The sequence below is a fragment of the Cupressus sempervirens genome, chromosome 7 (genome assembly GCF_028749045.1).
Source record: "Cupressus sempervirens isolate cs-2001-9-10 chromosome 7, ASM2874904v1, whole genome shotgun sequence".
Lineage (NCBI taxonomy): Eukaryota > Viridiplantae > Streptophyta > Pinopsida > Cupressales > Cupressaceae > Cupressus > Cupressus sempervirens.
The window spans coordinates 928,163,728-928,180,846 of NC_143124.1; the positions used below are offsets into that span (position 1 = coordinate 928,163,728).

Here is a 17,119-nt window from a genome sequence, read left to right on the forward strand (position 1 = left end):
AGACTGTGGATGTGTTCATTTTGTGATCTTTGAATTGTAGTTTGTTCATATCAGCTGAAAGTAAAAGCTGTTATTTCCTAATCGTTCTAGGTGGGTAGCAAGTAGATCTTTAAAATATTTCTCTTCATGCCCCTTCAATTTTAATTCATAATCTTCCACTTGTTTCATGGTGACGAGCAAGTGTTAGTTTACCACTTCTGATTTTTGGTAAAAAACATACCCCCAAAGTTATACGACATCAGAAAAGGGAGTTGTATCTCTGATTCAGAGAAAAGTTGCTAATCCAATAAGCAATTTATCCAACTATCAGCTAGTTGTCTTTCATTTTGGGCTTATTGAGTCATTTTCATAATCAACATGAATGGACAAATCTATTTACTAACATTTGGTTAGATTGTTGACTGCATAAGTGCTATTTTGAAGCACATAGCCTATATATTTGAATTTTCTATTGACATATAAATGAGAAAGTATTGGCTTTTATTCCAATGATATGGTATTAAAGTGGGTGAAGCAGGCCTAATCTGTTATAGATCTTTGTATTTGTTTTGGCATACAATTGGCCTGTTTGGTGTACAACTTGCATTGCAACTCTTTTATTGTCTCGGGAACCAGGTTTAGATTATCAGTGGGAATCACAATATCTTGTCTTTGTTGCTTGGTGGAGTTGTTATTTTTTCTTGTTGCTTTGCTTTGCAAAAAATGGCTTGCCCATGTGTATTCAAAGCGTCATGCAGATTTGGAGATGAAATTGCATGTTGCCTTTGATTTAGTCTCTGAAGGGCTCTTGTAAACACATGTCATCACAATCTTGAAGTTGAGTTTGCAGCCTTGATTATCAAAGACTTGAAGCATAAGGAGTGTCAAAATTTGATTGTGAGGTAATATAGAAGAACTAGAAACTATGAGGCCTTAAACTGAACAAATAACTCTCCCCGCATGAGTACGTAAGTAGCAAATAGAAACAATTTGCTTGGAGCCAATCAACAACTAATCTAAGACTTGCTCCTATTCTAAATGAAGAGAAGGCCAATTTTGACCATGGAGGCAAAGCAACCCTTGTGGGTAGCACAGAGGAAGGGCCATTTAGATCGTTGTCTTTGTTGTTTAAACATTTACAAGTTGCTTTTTCTATCCGCTATGCCTATACTAAATTTGAGTTTTTGAATTTGAATTTGAATTTGAATTTATCTTTATTTACATGCCTACTAGTTTGAATTCTTTAGTATCACCAATATGCAACTCTCAATTGTTTACTGTTTAGGGTAAACTGGATTAACACATACTACAATTAAAAGATATAAGGCATAACATGAAGATACATGGAATGCTTTAGGAACCCGATATGTATTTCATTAACACTTCATTGCTTCAAGTACATCATACGCCCACAGGCAAGATAGATAGCAATGACTAATACTGCATCAATCCTCTTACCCACTGGACAGTGTACATATAGATCTCGAAGAGGTGTGACTCAATTGTTGCATAATAACGAAATGCCCTTTGGTTACTAACACACACCCCTAACTCATTTTTTAATAATCTCGATGGCATAACACACTTTTGCCGACAACATCATCCCCCCAAAAAAGAAAGTCGTCTCTAGACGACATACAAAAATGGAGACAATGCTATTATGTAAAATAGATCAAACATAGTCTAGGAGGAAGGACAGTGCATCCTTGGAGGTGTTGATGTTAAAGTCTGTAATTGTGCCCGCAACTCGTGGACCTACTCAGTCGTCTTCTTCAAATCCTCTTCAACTTGTATTTGAATCTCTAGTGTTGTTTTCATCATCTCAGCAATGTTCCCAAGCTCTGCCTCTTTTGCTTCAGACTCGTCTCTTGCTTCATCATGTCAAGCTAGATAGGAATGTTGTCCTCTCTGGTTCTTTCTCCTGCTTTACTACCTCAAGCTGAGTCATGAGCGCTGCTCGCTTTGACTCCCGGCCTGAGTATTGTGTAGCCAAGTTCCCTTCTACTGGAACTAATCAGGTACTTGTCTTCTCTTGAGTTCTCTCTGCTGCCACCTGATCTGCCTCACTTTGTTGCAGAGAATTATAGGTGTGTCGATACACCTACACTATGTCATGAGTAAGGGTCTACACTTGGCTTTCCATTACCGGCTCTCCAACAATCCAATCGTATCTCATCTCGGGAGTCTCTATGTCAAGCCATCCTCATGCCTCAAAGCATGTGGTTAATGTAGTACGACAACCTACTCTCATAAACCAGAAAACATGCTCCAACTCCCGAACTACCTCCTTGAGTGTTCATGTCTAAGCAAAGATCACCACCTAACAACCTCAAGGCACTACATTTGCTAAGTAGGCCTCCACATCCTCTCCTATGTCCTTGGATGACCCTGATGCAGGCTGCTCCTGCATGCCCATCACCATGCCTATTGCCTCCAACATCCTTTGAGCACTATCTACTGGAGGTGGTCGCTTATCCATAAGGGTAGGATGGCTCTCTCCATTTGGAAGAACTGAAGGAGATCGAAAAAGTTCCTTGGCCTCAATCTCAGAGAGCTCCCTCATAGGCAAGATAATGCTAGATGCTTGTGCTGATGGTGTTCTGTTGAACCTATGGCTCAAATAAGCATGCAGATCCTATGTTGTACTTGCCTAGCCAATACCCTCCCTAGTTAGGTTGACTAGCAATGCAACATCTATTATGGCAGCATCTTACCCAATCACATCAAATCAAACCTTTGGCATCTCTTGGCTATTGTGTGTCTGCTTTTGCTCTAGTACCTCCATCTTATCCTCTGACAAAGCCCTAGTTGGCAAGGTATGAGACTCTGTCTCTAGTACAAGACTGGTCTAAGGTATAACTACTGCCTTAGGAATGGCTACTAGCTTAGGAATCACTGTGGGTGCTCTCTTCGCTAATACAACAGCGAGAGTCATGTTGATAGGTTGCCTAATCTATCCGAAAGTAGGACTATGCATACCCATAGTGGTAGTCAAATAAGCAGTCCTGGAGAGAAGAGGTCGTGGGAACAATAGTGGCATCGTTGTGATTACCTCAACCTCCTCATCCTCCATTTGTATTGTTGTTGCCCTCATCTGTGTCACTAGCACTCTTGGATGAGGTCTTCTGTTTGCCACTGTACATGTTCCCGTCCTGTGTCGCTTCCTTGCCATGGCCTTTTGTCCACCTGGTGTGTCCAAATGACACCATTGAATAATGGGAGGTTCTCTTGGAGCTAAAGGTCCTGGCGTGATCTCAAGCCTATCAACTAGGATTAGTCTCACTGTAGCATCCAGAAACAGTCCAATACATTGTGCGACATATAGAATTTCTTGTTCTGCAATGTCATATATTCATACATTCGATCTAAAAGTAGCGTCGCCAATCATATACCCTTCCTGTCATAACCCGCTCATTAATGCCACCTAGGGAAATGAGATATTTGAAGCACAACTCGTCCCTGTAAGTCTGCTCTTCACCAAGTCCATAATGCAACACCATGGTCCCTCTCTACTGTCTAATTTCTTCAGCTCTCTTCCTCTAAAAGTCTATGTCAATGCTTGTTTTTCTACATTAGATAGGTCTTTGCACACCATGGTTATGAATCGCTCCATCACACCCTATTTCACTTTCTTTGCTTTTAAATCAATCTTTTTGCCCCCTTCCGCATATCCTGGTATGTCAAATACTCTGGTAAAATCTTGCTTTTTGAAGGAGATTTCTACAACATGGTCTAGATAGGAGAATCAGCTTGTTTTCAAATGCTTGTTATAGGTATCTATCATTATCATTAAGGAACACTCAAAATCTTTAATGTAGAAAACTGATATTTTTATTGCCCATTCTACTTGTGCTCGCCTTGTGCTCTGCCCTTCACCAGATTGTCGTCTGGAGTTTCTTGCCACCACTTCCGATACTCTAAGCCATTCAACCCTTCAGATTGTATGTTCTGCGGAGTTACATTAGATGTTGCAAGCATGGGTACTTTTGGTCATGCCTTCTTTTTCCCTGTGTCTATCTGCCCTACAAATTTCACTCCTAAAGGTAGTACTTGGGTAATCTTTGACATGGTGTTGCTCGAACTTGACCCACTTGCTTGCCTCTACAGTTTTGTTCTGCAAAGTCGTTTGTCCATAACCATTTTTTAATTTGTGTGTTTGTGCAGACGAGAGAGGGAAAATGGCTAGGGCTTGGCTTTCTCCCTCCAAGTACAATTGAAGATCCAAGTACAATTTTAGTTTTCTTCCTTGTGTATGGTTGCAACCCTTTTCTTTCCCAGTGTATTCTCAGGTACTCACGTATAGTGGTAATTTGAGATCTGTGTTGCTTCTACATCCCTTGCATACTGTGGCATTGTAATCTTGCTTCTTTCCTGGCGTTAGCTCTTCTCTTTGTCTGCCGCTATTGTACGATCTAGGTGTAACTCCGAGATCCAATATTTGACATACTCGTCCTTACCCTTTATTGCCTTCATTCCCTGACAACAACGCCAAATGTTTACTAGTTACGGTAAATTGGATTAACACATACTACAATAACAAGATATAAGGCATAACACGAAGATACATGGAATGCTTTAAGAACTAGATATGTTTTTTGAAGCTGGTGATGTGAAGATAACTTTATTTGCTTGCTTTTGGCATGAGGTATGTTGTACCCTTGGTCCCTAAACATTGACAAGTGGTATGGTCTCTAAGTTATCCCTAACCCTTGATCCTCGAAACTTTGAAACTCTCGTGTTTTGCATTGTTCATCCTTAGCTATCTTCTTGCACGACCTAGCTTTCCATTATTGATTGGATTCGACATTGCAATTACATCAAAAGTTTTTTTTTGGCCTAGAAACATCATTTATCTCAAGGGCACATACAATCCAAATGCTGAAAGATTTAGGGTTTCAATCTTTGCATCTCTAGTTGTTAAAATAGTTTAGTTTACAAATCATGAAGAGATAGCTATTGATACTTTTTATAGTAGATATTTATAATTATCTCTTTGGCTAGTTGTAGCTTTTAGGAAAGCTTCCAAGCAATGAAGTGTTACAAGTTCTTAGCTTAGGGTTTTATTGCGCCACATTTGTTGGTTAGACTGAAATGTTGATTTAATAAGCATCCAACACTTTTATGCATTGCAAATGTTATTTGTAATGGTCTTTTCAGTATTGCATATGGTTTTTATAAGCTCGGAGAGGGATTATTTAAGCATGTTCAATTGTTATCATATTTTCTATTGTTGCGTCTTTTGGTTGTTTGTAATTGTATCCCAATATAAGGGCATTAGTCGTAGAAGTGTTCAACGCTCTATGCATCATAAGATGAACAAAGTCATTCTCTAGTTGTCTAGGAGCATATTTTTGTTTGTATGCATTTTAACTAGTGATACAATGGGTGTGAAAGGATTTGACCTTAAGAGAATCATTTTCTATAAACCCATAGCTTGTAATTTTCCAATGATGTTTTGATCAGCTTAATTGACGTTATAGGAGGCTGGTTGTTGGTTTTGTGATAGCTTTAGGAGCCATGCGTACATTGGATACTATTGCAAGTGTGCTTAAGGACAAGCCTTTTTATGTGATTAAATCATGTTCAATATCCCCTCGAGAAACACCCTATTAGGTCATGTTGAGTCCAGAGTGAAGGAGAGATTATCCACTCTTGACATTTGGCTTGATAACACTCATTATTTGTTGATAGGCTGGTCTAATCACCTTGAAGATTAACATTTCCTTTGTGTGTAAGTGGATTAGTCTGTCCAAAAGTTTGAGCAGAGATTTTAGGACCCAACAATACCTATGTGTAAAATACTAGCAGTTGGGAAATTCTATTTGAAATTCACATTCTTTCAAAAGGCGCTTTCAATTTTTGTTTCATCAATGCTTTAATTTTCTGAACATATTCCCATGTTTTCCCAAAAGACTGATGTATTAATGTGACTCTAGGTTTGCAATTCCTGATGTACCTTAAGGATCCCATTGTGTAGGGCATTAGCTATGCTATTGATGCTGTCATCTGTAAAGAGTTTTTCTACCAGAGTATGCCATAGTGATGTCTGCACCATATTATGATTGCACTGCAGGTCACACCACAAATAATTTCTGGAGTGACTGAAAAATCAGAATAGTCTATCTGAGTCATAGGGACCTAAATACATTCTATTTATGCTAGTCTACTAGAATTATTTGAGATTTCTATTTGACTATTCCTGTCTTTACTGCATGAATTTCAGGCCGTTTTCTCGCAGAGCTTACAAAGCAAGTTTTTTCAGATCTTGCTGCAAGTAAATACCAGGTTAGTGTTCTAATTCACAGAGTCTGGGGACTTCAGTAATTGCCGATTGCAATTTGTTTACAAAATATGAGAGCATTTAGTGTAATTTGTGTTTCACAGTTTGGCAGAATCTCAAACATTTATACTGCAATTATATTGAGGGATGCATTTCATATGATTTTTTTTCCTATTGTCTTCTTATGGCAGTCATTATCACAATGCATTTAATGGCTTACTTTGTTCCTGCTTTTGTTGTGGCAGATGGCAGAGTACAGAATATCAATCTATGGAAGAAAACAAAGTGAGTGGGACCAAATGGCAAGCTGGATAGTCAACAATGATTTGTACAGTGAAAATGTTGTTTGGCTGATTCAGGTTTGTTAATAAGGTTTTCAAATGCCATTCTATCCTGTCAATTAGACTCTTAGTTTTGGGCATGATGGGCTACTAAACTCTTAGTTTTGTGCATGATGGTTGCCCCAATAATAATGAATTGAGTTTTTGGAGTCCTTTTTGCATGTCCAAATTAAACACTGGGAGAACTTCAGTGCTGGACATACTTATCATTTGAAGGAGGGCCTTAATTCTCTATAGTGTACATATCTGCTGATAGAGGCCCCTAAAAAATAACTAATATTTATCAATAAAATTGGGCTATGCCGTTGTATTTGGGATGGACCCGTTCAGCTAGGGGTGCTTCAAAGTTATACGGATGCTAATAGCACTTGGGCATACAGCTTTTTTATTTTAGAAGCTCACTTTTTTTTTCCAAATAATTTCAAGAAAGTTTTCCACTTAGACATTTTCCTCTCCTGGATATTGTAAATTATTTGCACTCTGATTGACTGCATTTTGATCACGTTTATTAAAAATACCACTGTAACTAATGGATTTTCATAACAAAATAAAGGAGAACTAATATCTGGTTTCACATAGGAATGAAAGAGTTTTCCTCAACTAACTATCGAAACAAAATATCTTGAATCCTTTTAATGAGACATTAACTGATTTAACTACTAACGATTAACTGAGATAATAAAACAACTGAAATAACTGAAATAATGATTAACTGAAATAATTGTAGTAACAATCAACTGAAATAACTGTAATAACGATCAACTGAGATAACTGAAATAACGATTAACCATCTTTCCTTGCATACAAGTAAAGTAAATGTATAACATGAAAGAGAAAGAGGAACATACAAGAAGTAACTGGTGAGTCTTTAATTAGTTGTGCAAGCCTCAGCTTTCGGTAAGAGAAGAAGCATTGACTTAGGCTTAACCTCCCAACTGTGGACCATTTTCATCCCCACAAAATCTTTTGAAAGAAAAGTCCTCCCTACGCCGGAATTGGGCTTGGGGTACTACTAGTCCAGCCATCCAAGCATTTCCAGTGTTTGGAATGTCCACTTAGTTATGGGCAGACCTATCTGAATAATTGGCACTACCGACATCATGTGATTTTAAGTTGGCAAACATGCCTTTATTGACCTTGGCCAAGGTTTTTGGATGGGTTTAATTAGCTGATCACCACCGCTCGACTTGACAACAGAAGAAAACAATAAACATAAACATGCATGAGCTATTAAATGATTTCCCCTTTTTAAAAAATATTTATGTGTTTGTTATGTCACATCTAATTTTGCTTCCATGTTACTTGCAGATTTCTTTCTCACCTCTTCTATGGCCATTCAGCCTGGTGAGTCCCAGGTGTTTAATTAACAAAGTTTAACCAACTCATTCTATTCATTCCACAGTTGATGTCATAATGTTTCATATTTCAATACATCACAGCTTATATCACTTGAGGAAAATAAACTTAAGGCTTGCAAAAGAACATCATTCGATTTTACTATACAGTAGTAAAATAGAGATGTAAATCAGTAAAATAGAGATGTAAAATATATCATGATCAATGTTCTTTATGTAAAAAATTCTGCTAATTCTGTGCTTTTAATCAGACTTATCAATAATCCTTATGTGGTAAACAATGAACTTCTCAAACTCTAATTGAAGGAGGAATGATCAACCTCTGTTCTGATCTGAAATGGAAGTATCTCTACAATATATATGTGCTGGATATTGTTGCTTGAAGGAGCAGACTGAATTGTAATTGTGTGTCCTTCAAAACTGCAATACTATCCCTCTAAATATGTTGACTAAAAGACGTGACCCTCAAAGGGCATGTCTCTTTCCTAAGACGGCTTATATGACTTCTTACTAAACCGGCGATTTGCAAGTTAATTGAACATTAATTAATGACTAATACATTGTGTTAGATTTATGTTTAATATCAAAAAACTTTATGGAAAGTCACTGCCTCAGCAGATGAAGATAGGAGCATATACATAAAGCCATATGTAGATATTTAGGTTTAGAAGATCAAGTGCGGTCTGCACTTTCAGACCTGGAGATTATCAGGTGATATACTTAATACTTGACTTGGTTTGAAAAGTTCAGACTCTCTAAGGAACTATTCAATAATAGATAGTAATGATGATGTACAACATCCTATGGAAAGAACCCTTACTGCTGTAAATACACGCACAGTAATATAGAAAAGAATACAATGTTTCAATCGGAAATGGTATGCCAACCACATAACTTGATTATCTTTTGAGAAGGTTGAGCTTTTGCTGGACGCTATCAACCAGTCCCTGCTCGTGAGATATCCTGAGCGCAATCTCGGAGTGAATAACAATCTCGACTTCGAATAGAGGTAAAGAGAGGGAAAAACGTGGCCAAAAGTTATAAAAAATAAAATTGTGAAGAAGGATACAATTTGTAAAAAAAAAATATATATTTGGTTTTGCACGGCTTCCAAATATTCAAAAAGGTATTTGATAAACTTCATGGCTTCCAAGAAGCCGTAACTCATAAATAAATGATTTGGCTTCTTGAAGGCCAATATAATATGCCAAGTGTACATTTTGGTTTCTAGTAAGAAATTGAATAAATATGGAAAAGGTTTTGAAGGTTATAAATCAAGGGTAATTTACAGTATATTTAACTACTTGCATGTAGATGTATTTATAAGATAGTATCATATTATATATTTTATCCAAGGTCGTATCTATTATTATGTATATTTAAATACATGCTTTATTTGGAAGATTATTTTATTTTTTTGTACATGTAATTAAATGTACGTATTAGATAGAATCTTGTACAGAAATAATATTATGGTGTCACCTTTATTTCTATATCTATGTGCACGTACATAAATATACATTATAATGATGTGGTGGAAAAGTCAATCAAAAGCCATTTGAGGTACGCATTATTTATAATTAAAAATAACTAATATTTTAAATGTTTATTTAATAGCTCATGTGTGTCCATCGATTGTATCCTGATGTTCAAGTCGCTAGGTCCTTACTAAGATAGTTAAAGGTCATGCCTGTTGACCCGATAATTAGACTAAATTAGTTCTCCATTTCGTTGATTCCGTTAAGCAATGCTTCTCCCTTTGATCTTCTCTTGCAATCACCCATGCAACATTTTCCACAATAATAACAAGTTCCATAATAAATCCAAAATAACATTTTAATATAGATTTTAGCAAGGAATTTAATTATTAGCCATAATTTCAAAACCAAGCTACTGCTTACATCATCATATGACAAATAATGGATAACGACCATCATCAGTAAATAGATAGACAAACTTTTTCATAGAATACAACGACTATATTTAACTACCTCTTTCACATGACCATGAAGAAAATCCATTTCATTCAACGACTATAATAGATTTAAATTAGGTCAAAATTTGGGATGTAACATACCCTTCCCCTTATGTTTTCATCGTCCTCGATGAATGTTACCACAAAATTTAAAAACAATATTTCTCCAAATTATTATAGAAATAAAGAACAGAAGGGTAAAAGTTCAAGCTCTAGCTCTGGAGAAAAGATGGGAGTATTTTTGGAAAATTTCGTTGTAATCTTCCCAAGTAGCATTATCTTCCGTATGTTGATCCGATTGGACCTTGCATTGAGTCACATCTTGATTTTGTATGCGTAGCTTACGCACCTTGAGTATTCTAAGTGGTTCTATTTCCACCACCCCTGGTTCTAACTTCTCGTACCTACATTAGGTTTCAATCAATTATATGATCATGATGAGTGATGTATTTCTTAAGGTATGACATATGGAAGACGTTATGCATCCTTGCAAGAGCTGGTGGTAGGGCAATTCTGTAGGCTACTGGGTTCATAATTTCTAATATTTCAAAGGGTCCCACATACCTTGGGGCCTGTTTATCGTACAGGGTAAAAGCTTAACACGTGTAACACGATTCAACGCAGAACAAATACTTTGTTCATATATGCAATTGCTAATTATAATCCGAATACAATGACTACAATGATCACAATGATGATTCCAAAGTCCATCTCGGATATGTACATATACCTTTCCGAAGGGGTGACTCAAGTGTCACACGCCCGTTCGGATACTATTCTACCCGTCGGCTACACTAAAATTTTTACTGACAACAGGGCCAACTTGGCATTCTTACCAAACTTGATGATACTCTTTTGAGGTTTTACTTTTAGTAGCACCTTTTCTCCCACTAAGAATTCTCTAGGTGTTCTTTTTGCATCCGCATAACTTTTTTGTCTATCATTAGCTTCTTTCAAATGTCGACGAATTTGTAATATTTGAACTTCCATTTCTTTGAGCATTTCAGGTCCAACAATTATTCTGTCCTCTACCCTGTTCCAGGTTACCCGAGTTATACATTTGCAACCATAAAGAGCTTCAAAGGGAGCCATTTTGATGGTGGATTGATAGGAGTTATTATAAGAAAATTCTACCAAAGGTAGATACATTTCGCACTGGTATTGCTGATCCATGTAGTAAACTCTTAAAAGATCCTCTAAAATCTGGTTTACTCTTTTTGTTTGTCCATCGGTCTTGGGATGATATGTTGAACTAATATTTAGCTTAGTGCCTAATGCCAAAAAATTTTTTTGCTAGAATTTGGAGGTTATCCTATCATTCCTGTTTGAGATAATTTTCTTTGGTATTCCACGTAGCCTAAAAATCTCCTTTATGAATTTATGAGCGATTTCTGGTACTCCATCAGTTAAGTTTCCTGGTATGAAATGAGCAACTTTAGTCAATCTATTGTTGATGTTAGTTTTTGTACCACTACATAACATATAGCGATTGAATACTTGATAGGGAATATCAAATACTCAATCCCTCTTTTGAAAAGTTAATACTCATGAGGACATGAGAATAACTCCAATGTTCCTTACACCTGTGGATACTAACTCAATATATCGATGTGATTTGCTAGTAATCACGTAGGCGGGCTTACGGTATTCATTCGAAGATAACTTGGTGGTACTTCTCTTGTTTGACTTGTTTTTTTCTCCTTGATCACTTTCACTTTCAACTACTCCTACCACTAAATGCTTATTGCTCTACTACTCCTATGGATGGAGAAATTAGGAAATGGACGGGGATCTAACCAAATGAAAGCTTGCCAGCGATGCTACCTCCATTGGTGCGATGATTCTAAAGGATACTCTTAGGATTTTCACACTAACACCTATCTTCCAACCCAACTTGAAGTACAAGCAGAAAGATGATATGCGAGTAGAACTTAGGAGTGATTGAACTAGATTACCACACAAGGCTTCTTAAAAAGCCACTAGGATGCTAGTGACCTAGTATATAGGTCCCTATCAAACATTCACTAACATCACCATACAATTAGCCATCTACTTCTTACTCTTGCAACATGAAATGAAATCCTACTTTTAATTTGAGAGATGAGAAGAACCATGCAATACACCAAAATGATCATGTATATCCACTGTGCAAGCCACAACAATGAATAGAGAACAATTTTGATAGTATTTTGACAATAATTCTCCAACATAACTCCTTTACAAATGAGAGCAAAATGGCCTTATATAGAGGCTCAAAATTACAATGAATGGCCGAGATTAAGAGGCAAAATCAAGGGCCAAGATTATATCTTACAAACCCTAATTAGGGTTACCATTATTCAACCAATTACATGAGGACACCAACTTTGTGGGCCAATGAGAAAATTACAATAATTTGTCAACCAATGAGAACATAGGACACTTGGCATGTTTTGATTGCATGCTAATTAAAGTGCCACCTCATCAACCTTATAAATTTATTCAATCCTTGAGATAAGTTCAAGCCTTGGATGCTTGAGCTTGTCCTTAGAAACTTTTTAATCACCACTCGAACTTGCTTGTACTTGATGTCCTGACCCTGAAAGGATGAGATCTTCATGCACTTTGGGTAATCTTGCCTTGGCCTCAATTGCTTCCCTGGATGTGAACTTCTTTGCAACTTGAGAGCCTTGCTCTTGGCCACTACCTTGAAATCGAACTTAACCTCCCCCATTATCCTTGCTTTCCTTAATCTTCCTGGTCTTCCCACCTTCGCATTTGAATCCAACCAAGCGAGCTTGTACGAATAGCCAAGCCTTGCCTAGCCTCAAATATTTTCAAATCTCTTCTACTAATCCGCTCTTTCTTGAAATTGCGGGGCTTCTTGAATCTCAATCTTCAATCAAATTCGCCCTTCACCCGATTTCATTCTTCACCAAAGCTTGCACTTCAACCATTGCTTGCTTGCAATCAAATAGAAGGGACAGGACCCCATGTGGAGTTGCTTCTAGTTTTGCACTACCCTAAGTTGTAATTCTAGATTTTCACTTATAATTCTAGCCCAATCAAATTTTCCCTTTCCATTTACAATTTCATCAATAAAGTAATACATCCAATTCTTGAATTGCATACCTTGTGGGCCACCCATGACTCAGTTGAGCAGCACAATGAGGTTGCCATACTTTGATTTGAAGTTTGATCGGGTGAACCTTGACGCCTTGGTGACTCCCTTCTTGCCTTCATGTACCCAGTTCTATTTTAGGAGAGTGAAGTCGGCATATTGATTATCCTAGTGGAACTTGGTAGCCTGATCCATCGTTTGTCTTTCAACTGTATCATGTTTATAGGGCCACTGTTGTCATAGACTTGACTTTAATTTCGAGAAGAAGGCAGTCTTTGATATCATGTCCTCTTTGTCTTTCTTAGTATTTGTTTCCTTAGGGTTCTTGCTTGCACTAACATCTACTATCTTAAACACTTATTCTACCCTTTTGTTCTAAGTGATATGGACTACCCTTATCGATCTTCAAGCTTCTTTCTATCGATGGATTCTAATTTATTTCTATCTTGCCAAGTCCAATCACTACACTTATCAATCTCCAATCTTCAACCTAGGGGTGGCACTACCACTTATTTTTGCTTCTTTGTTATCTTTGGATGGACTATACTTATATCTTCCAACTTCATTCCTAGGGTGGTCTAGTTTATTTCTGTCTAGCCAAATGTCCTATCATGGAATCTACACTTATATCTCCAATCTTCAACCTATAGATGGGATGATGAAGTGGTGGATGAAAATTACAAGCAAGGGAAGAGGAACAAAACCCATCAAGAACAAGAGAGAGACAACCTTGCCCTTAGAGCGGCCTCCAAACATGGAATTAAGTTTATCCTTCTACCAACAAGAACACCTTTAGAAATTTGTTCGGCATGTGAAAATTTAGTCCTCCAAGCAAGAATGTGAAGTCATGGCAAGTGAAATAAGACCTTGGAATTCTGTCCACCTTATGCAAATACTGAAAATGCTTATTAAAACTCCTAGTCTAGGGCACCAAAATGTGTGAAAATCTGCCCTTATGTTGTCCAAATCAGACTTGATCAAATTCTGGAAATTGTCATTGAAATACTTGATCTAGGGCACAAAACAATGTCCTCAAATCTGCCTTCAATATCCTTCAAAAAAGTTGCCAGTAGTAAAAGATGTCAATAAAAATTGTTAGAGTTTGATTATGACCCAACTAGGGCATGAAGTGCTGCAATAAAACTTGTCAAATCAGTCCCTCAAATTTGTTATAAATGATGTAAATTAGACGTTCAAAACACTATCCAAATTCTGTCCAAAATGCCCTAGAAGTTGCCACCAATAAAACCGTAACATGCACATGCAAATTGCCCTGAATGAAGGTGCTCAAATGTGATGGATTTTGCTGCCTTATGAAGGTTGGACTTGATGCCAAAGGATCAGATCTGAAAATAAATCAAATGATGCCCAAAACCACCTTCTAAAAAATGAGGTGAATTATTGATACTAATAACGGTATGGTGAACATGATACAGGTAAAGGACAGACTAAAGGAAGGACAATCCTCCATGGCAAAGAAGATTTACAAAAGTGGATTTGTACACGCAATGGCTTTCCCTCCTACCTTGCCTTGTCCAAAATTGGTTATAGAATGTGCATCCAGGTTTGATTTGGTTAGTAAATCCATCATTTTTGACGATGGGAAGAGAGTATTGGCCAACATCTGCAGAAAGGTGATCAAAGAAGCATTTAACATCCCTTAGTACAAAAGTATGATAGTAGTAATGATGGACCAAGCTGCCAAGTCATTTCAAGATAACTAGGGGGCTTATTTCATGCATCTAAAATAGGATTGGCTACACAAAGGAAAGAAGGGAGTCACCAGATCATTGAGGCTCGCAGTGGTAAACTTCAAATCAAAATATGGAGATCTCATTGTGCTTCTCAGCCAGATCATGGGCCTAGCTCAAGGTATGTAATTCGAAAACTGGATGTACTTTTTTATTGATGAGATTGAAAAAGGAAAAAGAAGATTTGATTGGGCTAGGATCATAAGTAAGAATCTAGAGTTGCAGCTTAGAACTGTATAGAATCAAAAGCAATTCTACATGGGGTCCTATCTGTTCTATTTGATTGCTAGATTGCATAAAAATCATGAACTTAAGGCTTTAGGAGAAATTGGCAATGGGATGGGGTAATATTTGGTGCATGAATGCTATCCACAACTTCATTTGCACAACAACAAAGATTATAAAATGTTATTTTATGCCTTTTCCATGAAGACAGTAAGGGTATTACAAGGGACAACTGCTAGGAGGCTCTCATTGGAAGCAGAAGAAAAGATCAAGAAATAAGGGAGTTGGTTCATCCAATTTCGGCAATTCACATACATTAGAGTAGCAGGAAGCACAATTTGTCCCAAGAAGCTTCCAAGATACCCACCGACGAGATAGTTTTGATGGAATTGGCTAGGCAACTTGAGCATTATGATAGAATAATGAAACTCGAGGGTAAGACAGGGATTAGCTTCTCATTCGGAATTGGCAATGATAGTTGCCCCAATCGTGTCGCCTTTGCAGCTACGGAGAAAGAATTGGACTAGTATCATCTAGGATGGTATAGAGCAAGGCAAGGATTTGATCTTAATGGTCTTATCAAGGTGTCTCACGGAAATGCATTTAAACATGTTCCCACTATAGAAGACTTTTGGGCCAATGCCACGGATGACTTTCATGTGAGAAAGCTGGCTTTCTTGAGATTGTTGGTGAACATGATGAGAGATATCAGATGGAGAGGCTTTGATATTTCCGATCAACTGGAAGATGATGGAGATGTGCTAAGAGAAGATAATGTTACAGTTTAGGGAACAGAGTTGAATCTAGTAGATTGAGATGATCATCAAGATCCTTCCTTAGAGACAGTTACGAGGATAGTTGACTTATAGTTGACTTACACACCGAGTCGTGGTACAATGAAAGATTAAGGAAGTTACAAAGTCAAAGGATACACCTTACTTATGAGAAGATGAAGCCAAAAGAGGGTCCAACGAAATCAATCCGACAGAAGGTGAAGTAAGTAGCCAACAACAAGAAATAGTTAGAAGCAAGAAGAGAGCTTTGGAGGTTGAGAAAGGCAAAGAACATCCAGAACCTCCAGCAAAGAGACAACATGCAACACTGTCAAGGGAAAGCATAATTGAGGCTAGAGGTCAAGAAGATAGCACAAGTGGACAAAGGACCGTGGTCGAGGAAAGTTTTGATTCAGAATCAAGTGGTTACAGTGATAGCACCGAGTACTCTCTTCTTTCAGAGAATTAGCGTGGGGATGACATGGCAGTTAGTAGTGGCGAAGAAGATGGGCCAATTGATATTGAGGAAGTAAGCTAGGCGCTCGAGGCCGTTGGTGATGCTTTGTTAGTCGAACCAAATTTAGATTTGGGGAGATGCACTGCACCACTATGGTTAAGGCAAATGCTTATGCCAAGAGGCGAGTTAGTAATTGCTCGAACAGTTGAGGACATCCAAGGATTAATAGAAAAGGGTGATAGCGAGAACCAGAAACAAATGGAAAAAATGGTGGCAAAGGTAATCAGGAGCAACACTGATGGTCACCAAAAGGTTTAGATTGCTATATTGACAGTCGACAAGGCATTGGATGAGATTGCAGCCCAAGAATACGAGATAGTGGAGCATAACTTGGGAAAAAACACAGATGACATGGAGTGTAAGGAGTTCTAGGAGGGGCATAGTTTCAATAAGAGAAAGGTTGAGGAAGGCAAATGAAAGGATCATAAAGTTAGAGGTTGAGAACAAATATTGGAGAGATTGCTAGCCTATCCAATGGTCGCACCAGAATACCTTTCTTTAAGACAACGGGAGCAATATAGAAGAGATATCGGCTTAGCTACATGAAGTCAAGGATTTGATCCGTGATATAATCCAAGATGGGCGAAATTTCTTGCCTTCCTTTATCTCAGCATTCCGGTCATTAGTGGCTGTTAGAAACAAATTCAGAATATTTGAAGAGTGGAAGGATTTCCTTCCAGTCAAGGACTTAGTCATTCCTAAGCTATAGGCGTTCATTGGGCTACCAGAGAAATATTTGGAAAGGGCCAAGTTGGCTGATCAAGGAGGATTAAGTACAGTAGAGTCTTGGTTTGTTGCCTTGACTACCAGATTGAGAACACTT

General features: G+C 37.7%; 1 protein-coding gene across 4 annotated transcripts in view; it reads left to right on the forward strand.

The window, feature by feature from the left end:
* LOC149550602 (AMP deaminase-like) overlaps positions 1–17,119 on the forward strand; it is a 216,352-nt gene that overhangs the window by 161,943 nt on the left and 37,290 nt on the right. For 2 of the 4 annotated variants that reach the window (XM_089793594.1, XM_089793592.1), the window contains exons 10-12: positions 6,203–6,264; positions 6,505–6,618; positions 7,909–7,944. In XM_089793594.1, the coding sequence (XP_089649720.1) occupies positions 6,203–6,264; positions 6,505–6,618; positions 7,909–7,944 (212 nt within the window). The remainder of the gene's footprint in view (positions 1–6,202; positions 6,265–6,504; positions 6,619–7,908; positions 7,945–17,119) is intronic. The other 2 variants (XM_089793595.1, XM_089793593.1) reach the window with 1 other exon arrangement.